The sequence below is a fragment of the Serinus canaria genome, chromosome 3 (genome assembly GCF_022539315.1).
Source record: "Serinus canaria isolate serCan28SL12 chromosome 3, serCan2020, whole genome shotgun sequence".
NCBI lineage: Eukaryota > Metazoa > Chordata > Aves > Passeriformes > Fringillidae > Serinus > Serinus canaria.
In genome coordinates, this window is record NC_066316.1 from 23,199,467 (window position 1) to 23,221,892 (window position 22,426).

At 34.9% G+C, this 22,426-nt stretch overlaps 1 protein-coding gene across 5 annotated transcripts in view; it reads right to left on the minus strand.

Moving 5' to 3' along the window:
* The window catches only part of SYT14 (synaptotagmin 14), an 87,122-nt gene that overhangs the window by 38,939 nt on the left and 25,757 nt on the right, over positions 1-22,426 (minus strand). For 2 of the 5 annotated variants that reach the window (XM_018921305.3, XM_050972542.1), the window contains exons 1-3: positions 21,992-22,139; positions 19,833-21,107; positions 15,351-15,569 (exon numbers count right to left, since the gene is read on the minus strand). In XM_018921305.3, coding sequence (XP_018776850.3) covers positions 15,351-15,569; positions 19,833-20,784 — 1,171 coding nt within the window. In that variant the 5' untranslated portion in view covers positions 20,785-21,107; positions 21,992-22,139. Of the gene's footprint in view, positions 1-15,350; positions 15,570-19,832; positions 21,108-21,991; positions 22,157-22,426 lie in introns of those variants that run through there. The other 3 variants (XM_050972543.1, XM_030235530.2, XM_050972544.1) reach the window with 3 other exon arrangements.

The window sequence follows — 22,426 nt, forward strand, 5'->3', positions numbered from 1 at the left end:
CATTACCTACCAGTGTAGCACTTCCATTGTTAGAAACAAGCAGACAAACAAAACCACCAACCAACCAAAAAAAACCACAAAAAACCACCAAAACCCACCACTACCAGCACTAAAAAAAAAAAACCCAAACCCAATTCCAAAGAAACAAATAATACAAGGAGCAAAAGAGATCCAGAATACTTTGCTAACTGGTGGCATTCTACTATATATAGTATCATTGAAAATTTTACTTCAGCAAAATGAAAACATCAAGACATATACTTTTAGGTTAAAAGCATCTTAAAAATAGTTTACACATACATGTATATGTAAACATATATATACATACATACACACACACACACACACACACCCCCCATGGCCATGTACCATAACCATTTAATATTAAATATAATTGAGATTACAGTGGGGAAGTAATGTGCATTACAAAATGCAGATGTTAGACAGCAAATATTGACCTTTGAAATTTAACAAGTAAAAAGAGCCTTAATTTGCTTGTTATTCCAACTTTAACAATAAGTATAATAGCTTAGATAGCAAAAAGAAAAAAAACCCAAACCACAACCCCACAGCATTTGCCATCACTTTGCATTAACATTTTGACCAGTCAACAATTCAGCAGTGATGAAATGTGCAGTTTGATTCAAAGTAAGACAAGGCTATTTAAATAACTCAAAATAAGAAATGGTTATTGAAACATTAGAATTTTGATAAGCGATCACAGCTGCACTAGAATTAGTTTCTATAGCAACAGAGGAAATAATGTGGAGAATTGCACTGCAATACAAGATGGATTCCTTACAAACACTGAGATTCAAATAGAAAACTTCAAAATTATTCACTGTGTTAAAATATTTTTATTAAAATGGTTTTTCAAATATCTTATATCTTGTACTTCATATATTGCACTATTTTTGTTCTCTGGTATTCCATTCTAGTCTATGCCTTCAAGTTTCCACACTTTTTCCCAATGTTTACCTTCCTATTTTAAAATTAATTAAAGCACCTTATTCTGAAAAATACTGGATCTTTAACCTCAAATTAATCTTCATTTTCAATGGTTTGTTTGTTATCCCTATATAGAAGCACACATTACATTAATTTTTCCAGCAGAGCCCTTGTGAGACAGCAGAGAATGCTTTGCACATACTATTCATAAGAAGATGCATCACAGCCATGAGAATTAACATCACTATGGAACTTCAGAAACTTACAGTCATGTGAGACTTGCAGGAGCTTTTATCAGTGTGCACTCTCATGTCCTAAGCATGATTAAGAAACCATTGCAAACCTATTAGTATTCATGGACTGAATACCCATAAGATGGTAAGATAAAGCCTTTCATCTGAGCAAATCTTTTAGATTTCAAGTGTTGCTCACTTCTAACACCAAGAATTATTGTTTCATTGCATCATCCCCGATTCCAGCTATTTTTGGCAACTAATTAAAAGCATATGCTGAACCTTTTATGTATTTTGCCCTTATAATGAGACCTATTACTCTGGCTTATTCCATCCTTTTGAGTTCCAAAGTATCTTTCGAGTTACCATGGATACAAGTGATATGCTTTCTCCCACAACTGCTTTGTGTGCCTTATCGAACACCAGAAAACTGGCACAGTAGGAATCTAAGCCATCTATACAGTAATATCTAACCCCTCCAAGTGTTTGTCTTCCTCTTCCCACTCCCCCCTCCCCCCCAAAAAAAACCACCCAAATATGCCACATAGTACCATTTGTAATGAAATAAACAAGCAGGTTTTTTTTCTGTCTGAAATCCAGGACTTTTGCTCAATGAAAACAAAAGAAAAAAAAAAGGTACAGACATAAATTACTTTAAGCTGACCAACACTGAAACAGTGTTGAAATGAAAATGGGAATCATTCTGAGTTTGCTGCTTATTTTGAGTTGACAGAGTTTAAGTGTTTCTACATCAATATATCCATAGAAGATGTAAAACACAGCAAATCTCGATGAGCATTTCTGAAAGGAGTTGCAGAAACACTGCATGCCACTCTGAGATTACTCATAAACTAGAGTAAATAGAACTCCCCTAAACTCCCTCTTTATACCAATTTCTTATGGACATTTTCAAATGCAGATTGCTTTCCAACAAGCTGGGAATAATTTGTACTTATTCAGTGGAGAAGAGGGCAGTTAAACAGATTTTTCCCATTATGGTTTTTGTATTCTGACCTCTTCTTAAAACAAAAGACTCTCACTGAGACAGCAAAATTTACACAGTATTCAAAAATCAAGTGCTGATAGCATAATCTGAATTTATGTGTGAAAAGGGGAACAACTAGAAGGAAAAACAAATTATTGTAATACAAACTTGACTGAGACTCAGAACTGTCTCCCAACTTTCAATGCATTAAATTATTGGAAAGACATCAACTGCATAAATGAGTGTCATGGTGGCAACTAAGGGCAAGAAAGACAGTGAAGATTGAGTGCCTCTTTTCCACAGTTATTCAAACTTCTCCAAGTATTAAAACAAAACAAAAAAAAACATACTTGGCTTCTTCACATCCACAGGCTCAATGCTGCTTTAAAATACAGAGAATTTGAAGTATAATATCTGAGACACTGATGCATAAACCCAGACTCTTACTCCTTGCTAGTATTATTAATTAACTGTATCATTCTGAAATTTTCCCACAAGTTTTCCATAAAATTCTTTATGAATCAAAGAAACATTAAATATTTTTATTTTTCTAACAGTGTCAATGTAGGCTAGACTTATATTTCCCTGCATTTCTTTTAACCTTTAAATTTAACTTCTAACTGTCTCAAACTTCCTTTTGGGGACAAAAAAATCCACATAACGTTTTTACGGTGAACTTTCAACTATAACTAAATCTCACTTGTTTTTTTGTCCCCTGAAAAATTCTTTTAAAAGAAAAAAGCTAGAAAAGCTAGAGAAAAGGATCTCAAAATTGACTGCTACATTGCGGCATTTATGCTAAATTGTCTGTGCTACCAAGATATTACAGTTTTGCAGTTTTATGTCAGTACCACTTACAAAAAAAAAAAAAAGTATCTGAACAGTGGAGATATTTACAGAATGGCTCAGTACTCAGGCTATTACATTCACTGTTACACATGCTATTATTTCTCCTCTGTATAATATTCTCCTGGATTATCTTCACTGGGCACAAAAACACACAAGAGATTCCCCCCAGTCCTCTCTGAGAAGAGTTAAAGTGCAAAATAGTCTTTTTTTGATCAATAACTACTATTGTTACTATCCCTCTAAAGCTCTTCCTTTTCAAAATGTTGAAGTTCTCTGGAAATTGCCACAGTAGTTCCCTAAACTTCTGTGTCCAACTGTTTGCCTTTAACACTTATGACAACTACTGCTGCTATTTCAAAAGACTTGTTTTCTTCCAAAGTGCCTTCTCTTAACAGGAAAGAAAAGGCACCAGGACAAGCAGATGATTGGGAGCAGTGCTTCTTCTTAGTGCTTCTTGCCAGTGAAAGGAATTTCACTCTGAAAACAGTCAAGAGAGCAGATAGTATCAAAAGCAGGATGATGAGTTTCTCCCGAAGGAGAGCATTAGATGTCCATCTCTTAACAGATTAACTATTCCCCAGTTAAGAGGGAAAATGACATCAGCACAAAGCACCTTTTCAAATTTTACCAGTGCTACCCAAGAATTATCTGCTGGCCACATTTTTGTGTGGATATACAATTCATGAACCAAGAGTTGAGAAGAAAAGAAAAAAATTTATCAGAGCAGTATTATCAACATCATCAAGAACAGTTTTAAGTCATACATATACTTGCAAATTTTCATGGGATTATTGCTATATTAAGATGTAAGTAAATGAAAACTGTAAAGTCCAAGGAAAAGACATCATTATTCTCTCTCATTCTTACAATCTAAAAATAGTTCAGTTCTGGCATTATGTACAGTATTTAACAAAGCCAAATACAAAGGATTCCAAGAAAAATAGTTTTGAGAAGGTAGGTAAAAATTATTGCAAAATTAGATCAGTTTTCTGGTTTGTATTGATCAGATGTTGAAAATAAGGGCAGTAATAATTTTTTTAAAATTTTCATTTAACTCATCAAATTGCCACAAATGCTACAGATGCAACAGAAGCACTTGGAAATACAACAAATCTTTACAGATGACATCGTACTTTTCACTCCAGAGTAGTGGGGTTTTTCTATTAAAATTCACAGGAAGAACTTGGGCAAAATTCTAAAAAGGTACTATTTATAAATCTTACTAGCACAGTGCTGAAGATTTAAAAGCAAAGTTCAGAAGTCATTATTTCTGCTACCAAACTACTGACTGAGCAGAACACAAGGATAACCAAACAATTTATTAGATTAACCATGAAGAGAAAGCCACAGAAAGTTTGAGCAAAATCAAACACCATTACAAATCATATCTTCCTAGAAGATGTGAAGAAATTAGCCTGATCACTAGGGTAAATCCTGACCAATTTAAACCAGAACAGACATAACCCCTCCTTTTTGGCCAAAAGCCACAGGGTTGGTCTGGCCTTTTGGTTGTGAGTGTGTTTTCTGGTAGAGATATCAATGGTGTGCAGTAGCCAACAGCAATCATGTCACCTGTTCAAATCACACATCAGCTGTACTTGCTCAGGCTGAGCAGTTTCAAAGGAAAGAAATTCACACCTGAAGTCAGCCTCTTGAAGACATGATCCCTTTGTAGTTTCATTCTCCAAGATTTGGATTTTTCAGATACACATGCTCTTATCAGCTCTATTTTTAACCTGCTGCTCATATAGGATACTTAAAATTCTGAACATGTTTACATTATCCATCCAGCAGGCTAATGGAACTGCATACCAGACAGTCATGCATAATTCAAATCAATATCCTCAGGCTTGCAACTCTAAGTCAAAGCTGCCTTTAAATAAGCTGGGTGTGACTTTAACATGAATAAAATGTATCTAATTTTTAACCTTTAACTGACAAATTGATATATTTGCAAAGGAATGTGATAAAACTTCTTTAAAAATTAAACCAATTAGGAAATCATGATAACTGAAAATCTTTTACAAAATACTTCGAAGGACAAAATTAAGAATGGTTCAACAAGACTGAAACCAAAGGTCAAAATGGAAAGCTGGGTCATTAGTATTTTTTTTCAAGCAAATTGTACAAATATATACACAAAAACACAAGCTGCTGAACTACAAAGTGGTGAGAAGGTGAATGCAGCAAGATTTTCTACTTACAAATTTACAGACCAAGATTTAATTGAATTGGGCACAGGTGACCACACAGAAAATCTTCTACCCAGTTAACCATGTCTGCTAGCTTCTCTCAAAGGACCAGAATAAGATTTTCCATAATAAAATAATTTTCCCTTTAGGTTTTCCTGTGTGCTTCTGTGAGACCATGCAGATAATCTTCAGCTGCACCAAAATGACCAGAAGCATGGCAATGACATTAGCTAAGGATCCATTTCCAGCTTGTAAATACAGAGGAGGAAAGGTAATTGCAAAAAAAACAATCCCACCCCCAAAAAACCCAAAAGCTCACCACAAACTAAAAGGACAGAAACCAAAAAATTATGTCAAATTGTATAACATATCATGCTTACCCTTTCCCCAAGGAAAATATTCTAACAAATCCTAAAATTTAGGATAACTTCATAAGACAAGTGTTCCAAATAGCAAATAAGAGCTCATTTTGCAAGAAAACAAATTACAGATCTTTGCCTCCACAGAAGCTGCAGACACAATTTTATATTGTTTACTCAGATACAATATAGTCTCCAATAATATACTCAAAGTAGCTATGAAAATAGTTATCCTAACCATAAAATACATGTTATCAGATTAAAATTCTAACACTGTTCAACTTGTGTAAGGGCAAAATATTCATTAAACCATTCCAAGAGAATACTTATAAGATAGTTATAGCATGTCTATGAAACTTATACATATGCATAAGGAAAATAATCTACATTAGGTAACCAAACAGAAAAAGAGTTCAGTTTAAAAAAAACCCCTAATGTATTTTTACAAAAGAGAAGGTTAAAATGTAATGTGCTCAGAATATAAACAAATAGTCCTAATGGTAACCTGTCCTTAACCTACAGGGAAAATGCACAACTGGGAGGCAAACTTTAGTTTCAGACTAGGGTTTAAAGTCCTGTGGTTTTAACCTTTAAAGTTGAGAAAAATGCTCCATTTATCCACAGCTGCTATGGAGGAAGAACTGGTAAGCCATTCTTTTGTAATATTCTTATGTAAAGTTCAAGATCAGGCTGGATGGGGCCTGGATCAGGACAACCTGATCTAGTGGGTGGAATCCCTGCCCATGGCAGGGGTTTGGAACTAGATGATCTTTAAGGCCCCGTCCAACCCAAACCATTATATTATTCCATTTTGTGAAAGCTGTCCTAGTTTTTAGTTCTCATATTTGCCTAAACTGCTCCATTGTGCTGATCAAAATCAAGCAGCATGACTGTTCTCAGGAGGTAAGTAGAGTACTGGGTAAAATTTCTTTTCCCAAGATACCTAACAATGTTTACACAGAGATTTTCAGTCTACTGTTCAATCTTGTTTCTTAGTCACTCCTTCCATGAGAGCCATGAACCCTCAGAATCAGCAAAAGCACTTGGTTCATCAAGGAAATTATCTTTACAGCTGATATAGTACTATCTGCTGTGTTTATATCACAAAACAGTTCTACATTTTATGAATGTAGAGCACCTATTTTCAACACAAACTATTTCAGTCACTATTTCAGCCTGTGAACTTTTCCAAGTTAATGATCTTATAAATTCCAGATTCAAATAGGTAAGAGAGGTATTAAAAGAGTAAGTTTACAATAAAATGGAAACTCTCCTGTTATCATTAATGTATGATTTACATCTCTTCAGAGATATCACATTGCTAAGGGTGACTTTCCTCAAAGCCTTCACATCAATGCAAGGGTATTTTTTCAAAGAATTCAAGACGCTGGCAGGACGAACCTAATCTGAGAGATTACTTTGCTCACTTGTACACATCATGAGGAAAAAGCCCTTTCCCATTGGAAGACAGTTTTTCTTCCTCTTTGGAGCTGGTCTAGCTGGAAAAGGAATATTTTCTGTGGAAAATCTTGTCATCATCCCTAACTCTGAGTTTTGTTACTAGGGTTTCTTCTCTCAGCAGTAGATGATATGCATACTTAAACAGCATCTTTTTCTCCCCAGCATCTCTGCAGCTCATCACAGGGTAAACACATGATTTCAGAATTACCCAAATTCATGTTATCAAGCATTTTCATGTGCTTCCTTTTGGTTGAAAAGACTGTGCACCACTTTGATACTACCTATCTGGATTTTAAACTCACAAGTCCTCTATGTAAATCCATTCTCTTCCAAACTGTGTTTCAACTCAGACATGGATCTCCTTTGCATTTCAATCCTTGTTTATGTCTTGCCTCCTCCATAAGATTCCTCAAGAAAATTCCATGAGTAATACTAAATTGCACATGTACTTTCTACCCCCATCTGTGAATTCAGCCTATTCCAGGACTCAAGAATTTGTAAGCATTATGCATGTCTGCTATTCACACACGTAAAGAAGCTAACCTCAACATGATCATAGCCCAATTGCTTACAAGAATAGTTCCTTTCTATCAGGAACTTCTCACAAGACAAGGGGTTATATTTTCTTGGGAAGGAAAAAAAATATATGAATTCTGTAACACTGAATAAAAGACAGAGCAAGAGTTAATCTTTAAATCACCTTAGTCTCTGCAATGTGCAGTTGAGTATATTTTGTGGAAACACGCATTGTAATTTCAAGCACTTAAGAGAACTGTCTTCCACTATTACAGAAGAACAATAGAGGTCTGTCATAATGCACTAGGAAGCTACTTGGGAACTCAGAAAAATCCCACTAAACCCCAAGCAAAAACCTGGCTAAAGAAAAAAACACAAGAAAACCCAAACCCACAGTTTACAGGCACTAAGTAGAAAGCACTGCAAATCAGGTTAGACACTATTCTGCATGTCCTTGAATTACAAAAGTATCTTTTTTACAAAACTATCCTTAAATATTCCCTTGATATAGCAATGGATTCAACAGCCACACTCCCCAGAAGCTTCAAAATCACAAGATACTGTCATTATCCAATTTTTAAGGGCTGGGAGCCAATGAAAATTTGTTTCAATTAACCAGAGGAGGCAGACACACATGATCAGGATTACGAACTTTGTCTCATTTGCATCACTGCACTCTCCTGTACAGTGCCGGAAGATTTTTAATTACTCCTACAATAAAAAATGTCAGGGGTAGATGCTCATATAATAGAAAAACAAGAATAAGGAAGCTGAACCAATCAAAGAAATACTGTAACTAAAAAATCCCCCAAAATCTCCAAAAAGTATATCAATAACATGAATTGATGTACTATCAGATAAGATAAATGAGTATGAATATCAGGAGTATTCACAGTTGCAACATGACTAAGCCTTCAAAATACACTCTGAAGCATTTAGAAATACTGCTCTGAAGGTGTCTTAAGAAGGTGTCTTAAGACTTGTCTTAAATCTCTTCAATAAAGACCCTTTCAAAGTACCTTGAATGTAGTATTTGAAGCCCTAAGCCTATCCAAAGTTGCAGGACAAAAAGAGTATTTACTTCCAATAGGTGTTACACCAGAGAAATCTCACAGGTAAGCTGAGAAAGACACCTAAGAAAAAAGTGGGTGACCACTGAATTAATGTATTTCTTTAAGGCCCATTAGAGGAAAAAGAAGAGAAATAACTATTTATGATTGAGTATTCAACTGAGCTTTCAGTTCTCCAGCGTGAATACCAGTACACAATTCTTTTCCATGGCAGACATATTTTTTGCCTGTAATTCTTAGTATCTGAAGTTTACAGAGAGACCAATTTTGAGAGAACTTTGTGGCCTCATTTTGCTGAACACAATACAGCCATACAGAGGCCCTCACTCTATAATTTCAAAACAGCCAGTTTTCATTCACACTTGGCTTTAAAAAAGATCTACTTACATGCAAGAAATAATGATAGAAACTAAACTGCAAAACATACAGTTATCATGGAATTCAATGAGTGATCCATTATCCCTCTCTCAGCCTGTCCAGAGACTTTCACCTCATCTTGGTAAGTCTGAGGAAGAAGGATCCTGCTTCACAGAATGTATTTATTAATGAAAACTCACCAGGTTGCTTAAACAGACTGGGGAGATACACCTCCATACCGCTTCTGAGACGCTTGTGAAAGAGCTTTTAGTGTTTACATTGGAAAGATAGTACAAGGAAATCTCTATATATACTTTAGGTAATTCAGTGAGGAGACTTTTCCTGAGACATGAAAACTAACAAGAGAGGAAAAAAAAGGCAAAAAGGCGCATAAAGAATTAGATCCAAGAGATTCCAGAAGAACAGTCGCCTTCACGTGCAAAGATTGACACTGAGGAACAAGGCAAACATATGTCCACAGACACATCAACATAAAGTGCCAAAAGCCTAGAGAAGAATAGAAGGGGAGAAGATAAACTACAAAAATAACCATATTCTACCTTCACAATATGGAAAAGATGGATAAAATCCAGTAGCATATGCCTGCTAGAGCAGCAGATTCTCATTTAAGAGAACTTATGTTTTCTCGCTGCCGTCTTTTAGTGCTTCCATATGTTTCAAAAAAACCTTGTGAAGTGTAAGGCACTTGGGCCAATCTCAGAAATAACATGTCTTCAGCCAGAGGGCTTTACCAATTGAGAAGTTAGAAAAAGATTTTAAAACAGGCTGGAGATGGAACCTGTGGTTGTACTGAACTGGTAAACTATAGCTAAATAAAGTATATCTAAGTATGCTAAATAAGCAAGTGAGCTTACTCCTTTTTTCTTCACAATGTGACTTGTTTTGCCTCAAAATGGGATCAATTCTCCTTGCTAGCTCCTAATCAGGAATTTTGTACAGCTGTAAAAGAGGTAATGCTTAAGCACATCACAAATTAACTATGAAAAAACCATAACTGTTTTCTTCTCCTCTTCTACCTTTCTCATCTCAGGGGATTCAGAGAATCTTGATTTCAGAAACAAAGAACCATCTATAGTTTTTGACATCTGCCTGCAAAATTGTGATTTCAACATATTTCAAAATATAATCAATAGGATATATTGAAATGTAATTTCAATATATCCTAACATTTCAAAGCTTCAAAACTTCAGTTTTGAGGAATTTAGGCAACACTTTCCTTAGACAAAATACATTGCCTATGAAGCTTCTGGAGTCACTAAAACCACAACAACTTGGCAGTATAATGCCTGACATTTCAAAGTTGAGGAAGCAGCCACTACTGGAGACAAAGAGGCCAATTCAATATAATACTGGATGCATTTTTGAAATTCAAATTATTAAGAAGGTATGATCCATTTAAGATCCCAATATAGACACTAAAAAAATATTTCTATAACGAAATACAAAGATCGCAGATTTTAATGCCAATTTTAAATATAAAATTTTTACACTTCCTTATCCCTTAGATTCCTATTTCAATTCATAAACTCTTTGTGAGAGAAATATCTTATCGTGCTGTTTTTCCTTGCTTTCCCCCCACCTTATTTTTTATGCTTTATTTTCTGAAATAAATTTGTAAATATTACAGTCTATATTATTCCCCTCTTCCAAATATTACAAATAGTTGGAGCACATAAAGACAATACTACATATGCAACACTGAAATGGTAGGAAACAATATAAGAAGTAGGATACACATTATAAAAACCTAAAAGGAAGTTTTGTCAGGAAAACAGGAAAAGAGGTCACTTCGGCAAGTATCCATACTTTAGTGGATAATATTTGAAAATACAAAAATAACATTATTGGCAAAATTGAGATTTCAAATTTCAAGTTGACCCTGGAATTTTGGGCCTAAGCACAGAGATTGAGCCACACATCCTGTACTTACACAGGTTTTTCTTTTCTTAGATTAAAAACTTTTGGTCTTCTGTGGAAGAGTTGAAAATTTCAGGTATAAACCTCTGTACCATTTTGCTTTTAATGTTGACATTTGTCATCAACTTGATTTTTCTATTGAATTAGGTTTTCCTTTAGTGATACTCTGGAATTAAGCCTGTCCATGAGGAGTTCCCTGAAAAAGTTTTATATTTACAATGGCCTACAGTCTGTAGAAACAATTGCATCCAAGCACAGTAGTAATTTATTTTTCATTTTGTGTATCTATATGTAAAACATATAAAAATCTAAAAGTATCAAATGTGCAATACAAATCTATCAATTAGGTCAGACACTGGCCAGAAGCAGGTATTTGTGAATGACAATTTTAACCCCTGAATTGCAGAGAATTACCAAAAGTGCTACTAGAACATTCCATCATGAAAATACACCAACAAAGCCTGCAGAAGACATAGCTTTCTTCATTTCAGTGTTAAAAACATTATACAAAATGCCATGTGAGTTCGATACAAATATGCTGAAAAGAAAGATTAATATGGCCATCTAGAGGAGAAAAGAATGCTGTGAAAACATACAACACAATTTTTCTGCCTTCAGAATATGATGCTTTTAGAGGCATGCAGCTAGAAAAAGGATGTAATAAACTAATTACAGAAATGATAACAAGCAAGCCTTAAAACAATACAGTCAGGCATTTTGGTGGTCTAAATGATGCAAACATATTAATATTAAACAAGTTTTTAGCAAGACAAGCAAAACATACAGGGTGTATTAATAAAAACAAGACTATGTTCTTGGCTCTTTGTTAAATTTTGTGTATGCAGAGTTAAGTACACACACATCTAAACAAATGAATTTAAAAAGGCAGAAGTTCAGAGTAAACAGTTATCAGTAAAACTGTTTATTGACTCCTTTAAAAACACACAGCTCACTACTATGAAATAGAACATGTGAGAGAGATTAGCTGCTGAAGAGAAAATTCAGCAGAAAAATCCCAAATTTTCTCAAAACTAAGTATCATTTTCATTACTTTGATGGAATTCATAGAGTCATGGAATGGTTTGTGTTGGAAGAGGCCTTACAGACTACCTCATTCCAACCTCTCTGCCCTGGACAGGGACACCTTCCACTAGACCAAGCTGCTCAGAAATCCATCCAACTTAGCTGCACACTGCTAGATGTGCAGCATCCACAGCTTCTCTGGGCAATCTGTTCCAGCGCCTTGCTACCCTCACAGAAGAGAATTTTTTCCTAATATCTAACCTAAATCTCTTTCAGTAGATCTTGCAGATCTCCTTAAAACCACTCCCCCTTGTCCTTATTCTTAATGATCAGGGGCTGCTTTACTGGCAACAAGCAGGAGGAAAACAGAGGTGAGACAAAAATTAATTCTGTCCTCTCATCACTTCACTCTAACACTATCAAGTGTTATTTGCTCAACATATGGACTGATCAGTGCCTTACAATGGAAGCACAGCCAAAATGTTAAAGACTTAGAAGTAGAAATGATAAAGCACATATGAGAAAAAAGAAGCACATAAAATCAAATGCACTGACAATTTTTTCTCATTTTAAACAAAGTACGCAGGAGCACAGTGCTTGTTACACTAAAGAGTCAAGAAATGGTTCAATTACCTGTCTTTACACTTCTTATAAAAGTAATTCAATACCCATAAAAGCCAAGTATTTAACAAAAAACTAAAAAATCAGCATTCCTATGGCATCAAGACTTCTACAGATTTTTTTTTTCCAAGTTTAAGGAACAGTAAAGTTTTGCATTTTTAAAAATCACACTGGAACATCTGGAATGCTGATGCTTCCCCCCTTGGAATCAGATTTTTAATGTTTTCCGTTAAGTGAACTGCTTCTCTGAACACAAATGAACAGCTTGGTAGTAATAATCTCTCCTTTATTTCTGATTGCAGGCCTTCATTAAGTTTTAACCTCTTTTCATCAAAGTTCTATGTTGGGCAGCTTTCCCTTTGTAATGATCATCACATAATGCATACACTGTCCCTCCCTCTATTCCAAAACATTTCTATCATTGTGCAAAGATTCTTTGAAGTAATTTAGGAAGAACATAAAAAGTACTAACACTAATTATTCCCGCATGCCACCTTCAGGTCACTGTGAAGTGAAAAATATTAGGTTGTTAATCTGCTACCATGTCCAAAACTTTTTTTTAATAGTATTGAACATAATTTTGTTGAGAATAATGGATTAATAAAATGAGACAAACTCCTCACTCTAATTTGTAAGCATTTTGCCGAACATACGGTGTAGAATGATTGCAGGCTGTCAAAAAAATAACAGTTTATTCTCCATTCCTTGTAAAATGTGGGAAGAGAATGCTCTCATAAGTAGCAGCAAAAGCAAAATACTGACATTAATAAAGTTTTTGTGCAAGTAGAAGTATGTGATTAAAAAAATTTAAGTTTTTAAGTTAGACTGCTTTGATAGCTTTTGTTTTAGTTTTTTGCTTCCAAACCCTGAATGTTCTTTCATTACAATAAATTTTAAAATAGCATTTATATCCAGCCTGCTTCCAGAATGGAGAGGACATTGAAAAGGAATAGCACCTGGTGACAGATATATTTAGCAATAGAAGAATAACAAAAAATGAGGAGGAGGTAACAACTGTAACTTTCTGGATGCAATATTTGGACTTGCCAAAAAGGTTCTTTTGTCTTAGATTGTAATCCTGATACAGATTTCCAGACTGGAAATTATCACTCCCCAGGATAAAAATCAGTAAATATAAATTCTGATGACTTAAAAGGATGATAAGGAACACTATCATTAAAAAAAAAAAAAATTTGATACAGGTTAGCACAATGCCTTTGAAGCTTAAATCCTATAGGGCCAAAGTAAAAACTCAGATGAACTCAGGACTTTTCACTGAAAAGATGAACTAGACTGGATGAAAAAATCAGAGCAATTACAAAACAAAAAGAGGAATGTTGTATAACTATGGCTATTTCAGAAAACTAGCCTCAGTAGTCTGCAGAGAGAGAAATACCTTATTCTAGATATCTGAAAGGAGTCTTCCTGTGTAATTCTTTTATAATTCATATCTGGTATTATTGGCTAATCATTTTTCCATCTTCTGTTAATATACATCATCATTCTTTCCAAAACAGTGACAGAAGCCATAAAAAAGCCTTTCATCTTCCCACCACCAACACTGTTGAGAGATCTCAGTAGATATCAAAACCAAACATACTTTTACTATCCCTATTCTTTCTCCATCACAGTGTTCAAGGATCAGTTTTTACCACCTGACCTCACCTCTGCATCTTCTTCACTATTTGCTGGAACTCAGACTACCTGCCTTTCTACAATTTAACAGCTTCCTACAATTTAAAGAAAATAAATGAATTTTCTGATGATCAAAAGAGAATCTTTTTACTCTGCAACTTACTTGAAATATGGCTTTTATGTCCTTCAAGTCTTAGCTTGGAATCAGGAATGACCAAATTTCGACAGCAAACAGACTTTTATATAATTTAATTTTATCAAATTGTAGAAATTGTAAATTTTTCAAGCCCTTCTGGACTGTATAGAACATTTAAGGTGAAATATCTTGTAATTATATATATCCACTTTTTATTAGAAAACATCAAACACCAAAAAACTTTTGCATTTTAATATACTAAGGGAAGACCAAAAATACCTTACTATAATATAGTTCCTGTATCAAATAGTGACTTTTACCTAACTCCCAGAAAAGTTCACTTTTCATGCTTGAAATGGGCTATGGACACAGTTCTCACACAACCATTTTCAAATACAAAAAGCATATTGACAGAATATTGACAGCGGAATTCTCAGACTCTACACCAAGCTGTCAATCCAACTTAAAATCAAGAAATATATAGCATGTAAGAAAACATCCACTGTTTAAATCCAACTTTTACCTTTATGGAAAAATACATTAATCTAATCTTTCTGGTAATTTCTTTGTATCATTTCAAGAGAAGAAAATATACAGAACATTCCAGCAATGCACACTGCAATGACCATATGCACTGTAACCAATGACTAATTCCACTTACTTTGCTGTTAGAACAGCTTATCATACAGAATAGTCCTTGTAGAAACCACAAATTCAACAAAAATTGCCAGGTTTCCTTCCTAAATCAAAACAGCTTAAATTGCCCCCAAAAAATGAAATGAATAATGATAAAATTAAATGAAACTTAATATAACAAGATATTGTATCATTTGTAGTATTTCTGGCAGAATGTATACAAGTGTGTGCTTTGCTAATTTTTTTGAGCATGCACTAATAGAAGAGGTGTCTGGATATTTCTTGCAGACGTTGACTATTTGCTAGCCAAGCTGCTCTCATCTTGGACTTACTTATCCAGAACACAATTCTGAAATTTGGAATAAAAGGAAGGCTTTTAAATAGCTCTTACCTTCATCTATTGAGGCTTCACTACTGTATCCATCATATTCTGCAGACAGGGGACTATATTTTTGTCTGGTTTCCCATATATAGTTTTTTTGCTGTCTGCCATCCACCACTGGCAGCCTGGAACTCTGGGTTCTAGACAAGGCCTCATGATATTTACCCAGTGCTTCATCTTCACTCTCAGATGATGAACCATGCTGGTCTTTACTCATATAAGAATTGTCTGTTTGAATAAAATAAAGCAAATCGACTACAGCTCAAAATAGAATACAAGAAAATAACCATAAGAGGTTATCATTGAAGTTATTTAAGCCATTTCAATTAAAATTTTGTAATATTTTAAAAATACCTTGTAATTACAAGCATTGTGATTTTGTAATTGCTGAGAGCTGTTCACATTTTCTAGAAGACCTGAAAGATCATTAGGCCCCAAAAAACACACTAATACTTATTCAACAGAAAACAGATCCATTCATGTAAGGCGGCACATAGACATTCTTGAAACCCTTCATTAAGTAGGAAAATGCTTAAAATAATTTATGTCAAGGAAATCCAACACTGCTGCAATATTACATTTGGATACCTTATGTATAAAGCAAGCAGCTCCTGATCCTACATTCCCCGCTGATTTTTGCTGTGAGCATGTAGCGTAGCATAGAAATGAAACTTATTTACAAAAAAGAAGCCTACAACAAAATCATCTTTAGGATAGTTATGCCAGTAGTGCTTAAAACTCACAATAACAAATGGGAAAATGCTAGTGAAAGATGTTTGCATGCACAATTTTATTTAACTTACAATAAACAGCTCCTTGTTCAATAACTGAAATTAATGCAGATTTTTACTGCAGACATCTGGCAACAGCAAAAATTACATGGGAAAAAATCTATCTAGTTAATTCTTTTATAGCAGTTCTGCAGTGCCTACTCCTGTGGCCAACGTTTTCCAACTCCATCTCAAGCATGACTTCCTCCCACAAATCAAAGATTAGCTTTATTTTTATTTCTGTAAAGGGAAGATTTCCTCCTCCCTTCTTCCAAAGTTCAATTGGATTCTACCCACATTAAACATGCCTTGCAGAGTTCTATAGATCTCAGACTCTAACAGGCATTAAGAGTTCCTGTAAGCTCAGAAGTCAGCATTACCTCCACTCTGAGAGCAAACCTATGGTGTATGATTTGCCAGTGCATTTCTATTATCAGCAGAGCTTTGAGGTGCCCATAATGCTATTTCTCAGCTCCTGAATCTGAGGGAATGTTGTCTAACATGCTATCCAGCCACATTCAACTGCTTCTCCCCTCCCTGCTTTTATGTCCTCATCTCCAGATCTGTGTTTCCACTCCCACTAGTGTCTGTCTTCATGCCCAGTCAGTCTCACTCCTCTGGCTGAGTGTTCCTGCTAAAAGAGAGATTCAGCTTATTCAAAAGTCAGCCAGTAAAAATTAAGTTAACTCAATGCATGTCAGCCACCTAGATCTCTTTTACTGTCAAGCGTTTGCCTCTTAGTACTATAGAGGTCCGTCCTCCCTACTTTTAGGAATCATTTCCCAGAGAGGTCTTTTTCTCCTTGGTACTCATACAGAAAAACCTCTGCTGCAAGTTTAGGTAAGAAATCTTTTAGAAAGCTACATTTATACAAGTAGAATCCTATGCCAAGTTCCTGTCTCCCAGCCCCACACTCCAAGTTCTTGCTCCAAGCACCCACATTTGGTTTCTTATGGTGATTTCCTCTATTCTCTTTGGCTGTTCAATCCCAATGTCTTTACTTGCATCTAACCAACTACTCATGTAACCTTGGTCTTTCACCTTTAGTCTCTCCACCTTCACATGAAGTTATCAGTTCTCTCCATAGCTGTCACCCTTCCTAGTTTAAATCCCAATCTACCATGTGCATCAGCTCCTATTTGTTCAGGAAGTTTCTGTCCTCACATCAAATATGTTTATTCTCAATTCTTCTGTTCAAACTCCCAGAGCCCATCAGTAACCATAAGCATCAAAGGCAGGGTAAGACCTGCTCCGCTCTTCAGTCCCTACAGTGAAGCATATGAGTGCAAATGGGATGGTCAGTGAATTTAACAAGCAAAGTATAAGAAGTGTTTACCATGTCTTTTCAAAAAGCAAACTTTCCAAAAATTTACAGCTTTGTCAAACTCAGGTGTTTTTTCATAGAAGAACATGGGCATCTCTGACATGGGAGAAGTGCTCTCCCACATCTCAAGCACATATTCCAGTACACAAAGGTGCCACAGCATCTTTGTAAACCTGAGGTGAAATCTACTCTTTTTTTTTTTTTTGCACAAATACCCAGCATGTTTTTTTCCCATGACCTATTTTTTGGAAATAATTAAAGACTTTAAACTATAACTTGGGAAAAACCAGAAATATTAGGAACTCAGACAGAAAGAATGCCTAATTTCCTCAAAATTCTTTCAAATTTGGCACATAATTTAGGAAATTCATAAAAAGATCTTGCAATAGAAATTGTTAGAAAGCCTTATCTGGATGTGGGGCTACCAGCTCTACACACAATGTGTACAACAACTCATTTTACTAAATATAGGAAAAATGGTGCCTTAAAAGACTTCTAAGGAGAAACTAGATCTTTCAACTCTAGACTATTAATTCAAGTCTAGCAGATATGGTTCTTCCCATTTATGGATGGCTATAAAGCAAGTTCAATTTCATTTACTGAAAATATCACACCAAGCAGGATATATTCTGGCTAACATGTTCACTGCAAGAGGCTGCCCAGAAAAAGGAATCTCAAAGTGTTTTGCTGTAACACAAAGTAAAATTTTGTATTTCCTATAGCACTTCAGGGGTTGAAACCTGCCACATTGAAACTTCTACAGATTCCCACAACTATCATTAAAGCAGAGCATACCATGCCTAAAATACAGTGCCAGACATCAGTATTAGGTGCCTCCTTTAACATTACAAGAAATGTATTCACAAATAGGAAATCAGGTTCATTAATCAGCCTGCATAAAGAATGGAATAGTATAAAACATGCCACAACATGTTTGAAAGAAGAGTTGAAAGTTATGTCTCTAACAATACACTGATTTTTGTAAGCATCCAGAAGTTCTCAGTGATAGCAGGTTTTTATTTTATTTCCAGGTCCTATCATAAAAGAATAAGAATGTATACCAGTATTAGAAGTCATGAAGCAAGAACTCTTCAGAGGACTTAAAAACCTCCTCCAAATTTAAACATAAGCTATCCATGCAAATCCTTTTTTTTTTTTTTTAATTACAAAGCAGATCAGTTTCAGTTTCTTGGGAAAAAAGTACCTTCCTGTACATCAAGAAAAAAAGAATCTCACTGTTTAATGCCTTTGCTTGCCACTTCTCATTTGAGTTTTATATCTTATTTGGAAACTTGGCTAAGAGAATTTATGTTCTTAGCAAAACCTTTCCTTTATTTGGCTGACACAGGTCATGAGCAATTATTAACCTATTGAAAGCTATTAATTTGCTTATTATGGACCCTAAATGCCATTTTTGAGAGAATATATTTTAATAATTTATTAATATGTAAAGAAATAGATAAGATCACAGTTTATCGTACAAACATGGAAAACACTCCTAATTCAAACTAAAAAAACAAACAAACAAACAAAACCAAACCAAAACTCAACAAAGCAGATAACTGAAATTTTCTGATAAGGAAAACACACACAACTGAAGGAAAAAAATGGGTTTCTATTAGGAAATCATTCATTTCTTTACAGAATCAGCACCTCTGGAAAAGGGTATGTTGCTTTCTAAAATTTTACTATGCAGACTGCAAAAGTATGTATAATGGCAAGTTTTTACTTCTTCCTTACAAACTGCTATTGCAATTCCCTGATCACACTAAGATTGGATGTTGAAGACGGCACAAAAAGTATCCATAACAACAACACACAGGTTTTCTTTTAAGACTACAACTTTAAGACAAGCATCATTCACTTCTTTCTATATTTCATATTATTTAATTGCCATTTCTTATTGAGTTTCTCATTTCTCATTGTGTCTTGAAATCATTATCTCACGTATCCCAGAAATATTCTGAAGATCTACTGTAATGTAAATGCAAAAGAAGTTATTCCTTTTACTGTCATAGCACATTTAATGCAATGCTTTTGAAAGAAACAAAATAAAAATAACTTTCACAAAACAGTATTAACTTCCAGTATTAATTAATTCATGGTTTTCAGCAGAAACCACACAAGGCAGAGAAGGCAAGAAAAACTGTATAAAGAAAGAGTAAAGTTATAACATAGAAAAGGCATTTATTAATCAGTTCCTTTAAGTAATACTGTGGAAAGTAGCTAACTTTCAAGAAATATCAAAATAATTAGAAAATGAAGCACTGAAACAAACCTGGCCCTTTCACGGACAGGAAACACTATTATTAAATGTGTAAATTAGGTGAAAAAAGCAGGAAATATAATAAGTTTCAGGAAAGGATGAAGAATGCAGTTTGCTGACAGACTCCTCACCTTTTCCTGCTGTCTTCTTATTACATAACTCTCTTTCTAATTTCTTTGAGTTTTTCCTTTTGCCCTCATTTGCAATTGTAGTTGACCCATTGCCTTCATCCTTTGAGATAGGTTTTCTTTTTCTGTCAAAGAAGGCTTCAGATTTCTTTTCTTTGATTTCATTAAGGTAACTGGGATGGTCATTGTGCATCTTCTTCAAGCTGGAATCTGATAATATCTCCTTCTGTACTTCAACAAGCTTTGTTTCTGAATCTTGGGGAACATTCATACTGTGCATTTTATCAGAATCTTTAAAAACAGCTCCAGGTGACTGTGATTTGATTTTTTTATGCCCACGATTCTTAGAATTATCTGATACTGCATATAAACAATTATCTTGCTCCTCAATAGATTGCTCCACTGTAAGTTTTTTACTTTTCAGGTTACTATCCTTCAAGGTAGTATCATTTACAAAACACTCATTTCCCTCTACTACTTCCCTTTTAAAAGGTCCTCCTACAGTCTTCAAATCCTGAGGTTCTTCTGTATCACTGAGAGGATTACTATGACCCGTGCCTCTTAACTGGCACTGGTTTTTGTTCAAGACATGGTCAGATATTCCAACTTGACTTGTACCTTTCTTTACAAAATCTGACGAATTAGAATTATGCATCTCTTTATGTTCTGCAGCACCTCTCTTTGTTTTCATATTAATTCCCTGAGAATGAGCTAATGAGGGTGTCTGTTCCTCTCTGCTTTCCACGGGTTTCTCACTCTGCGTTCTGGAGCTCTCATCTTCTGCCCGCAGGCCACTGATCATGCTGGTTACTTGCTCTGTCACCGAGTCAGCTACAGAGTAGCCAACCTCACCAACAACACTGGCCAGGTCATCCACAGCACTGCTGAGTGTGTCCACCAGGGAAGACACCGAGGGAAGGCTCAGATTTTGCTGAAGGTTTCTAAAAAACGCCATTTGTCCAGCTATTCAGCAACAGCCCTTAATATTGACAGGTCCTCTGTTTCACAAACTGATCACCGCTGTTTCTTCAATTTCATTGCTATTTGCCTTTTCTATTTCAAAAATCAATATATTTACCAGGAGAAGTGTCAGCTTTTCTCTTTTCATTCAATAATCATTGCAAATAATAAGAAAACAGCTAAATAAATATCTTGAAGCCACAATCAACCAGCAAAACCATAGTCTTTCATCAACTGCAGCATCAACTAGCCATAATAAAATTCATTATTTTCAAAAACATGACAACTGTGTGAGGTGGATTTTTTTTTTATTCTAACCTGTGAAGAAGAAGTTGTGAGACATTTAAATTTTCAGCAGTGTCACACTAAGACAGGCTTTTAACACAACACAACACACATCATAGAGACTTCTTCACCCCAAAATATCTATTGTTTTTTTACATAAGGTAAGATACTTTGGAATATCAAGACTTGTTTTGTAGCAAAAAAGAAAGTTAATATGGCAGACAATTTCTGGGGAGAACATTTTTTTTTTGCTTCCTGGAAAATTGAAAATAAAAATTTAGCTCCGTCTTTTAGAGAGGTAGAGGGGAAGAAGGCCTCTTCGATTTCACATTCTGTTGTCTGGTGCCTGGCTCTTTCTCTCTAGTCAACTAACAAAGCCTGTTCAATTTTCACAGTACAAAAGTAGAAAGAGGGTTGTTTTACCAACCCTCAGTATCTTTTTTAAGGTCTAATTTCTTTCATTACACATGATCCTTAAAAACCTTGTTGTAGTAGAAAATATTCAATAATGCGTTAGTCAGATATAAGATATCACTAAAATTATTCTTTAAAATTATTTTCTGGGTGAATAAAAGCAAGACCTTCTCCAAAAGTATGGCGAAGGATTTTAAGAGGCTGAGTGAAAATCCAATAATCCCATTCAAAAATTTACCTGAAAAGATTTAATTATACAAAATTATGGAATGTTTAAAATAAGTTTAAGAGTATTCTTGGAATGCAAGAGAAGTATCTCCCCATAAGTAAATGCAAACTCTTTGGTTATATAGCTGTTGAATTTCTGGGGCTTGTGGATACAAAGGTTTGTTCCTTTTAAGTACTGCAGTCATAGGAAAAGCCAACGTTGTTGTGTTGCTACATCCTTGTAAAAACGTGCACTCTTATAATTAAGTTTAGTACACTGCATGTCAGATACTTACAAAGTTTATCTTGTGAATTCTTTCTTGTAGTGTATCCTGAATCGAGATCTGGGAAACCACTAACATTTTCAATACACATCTTCTTATTAATGTATAGGAAAAGTAGCAGCATGAGAATAATGAACACCCCGACTGCAGACAGGAATCCAATTGCTTCTGGAGATACTAAAAGAAACAGAAAGAAATACATTTTTAAAAACTTTGTAAAGGTTTGCAAAGTTTCATATTACCAGAATTTATCATTAATAAATACCTCAAAAGATGCAAATATATATGCCAGATATAATTAAAACACCATCATTTAAATCTGAGTTAATGCTTAATCATTTTTTCAAAGAACAGAAAGCACGTGGTCCTAATCTGAGAGGGACTGATGCTGTGAGCAAGAGGTTCAGATGGAGGTCTGGAGAGTCTCTGCAGAAGAACAGGGAGATT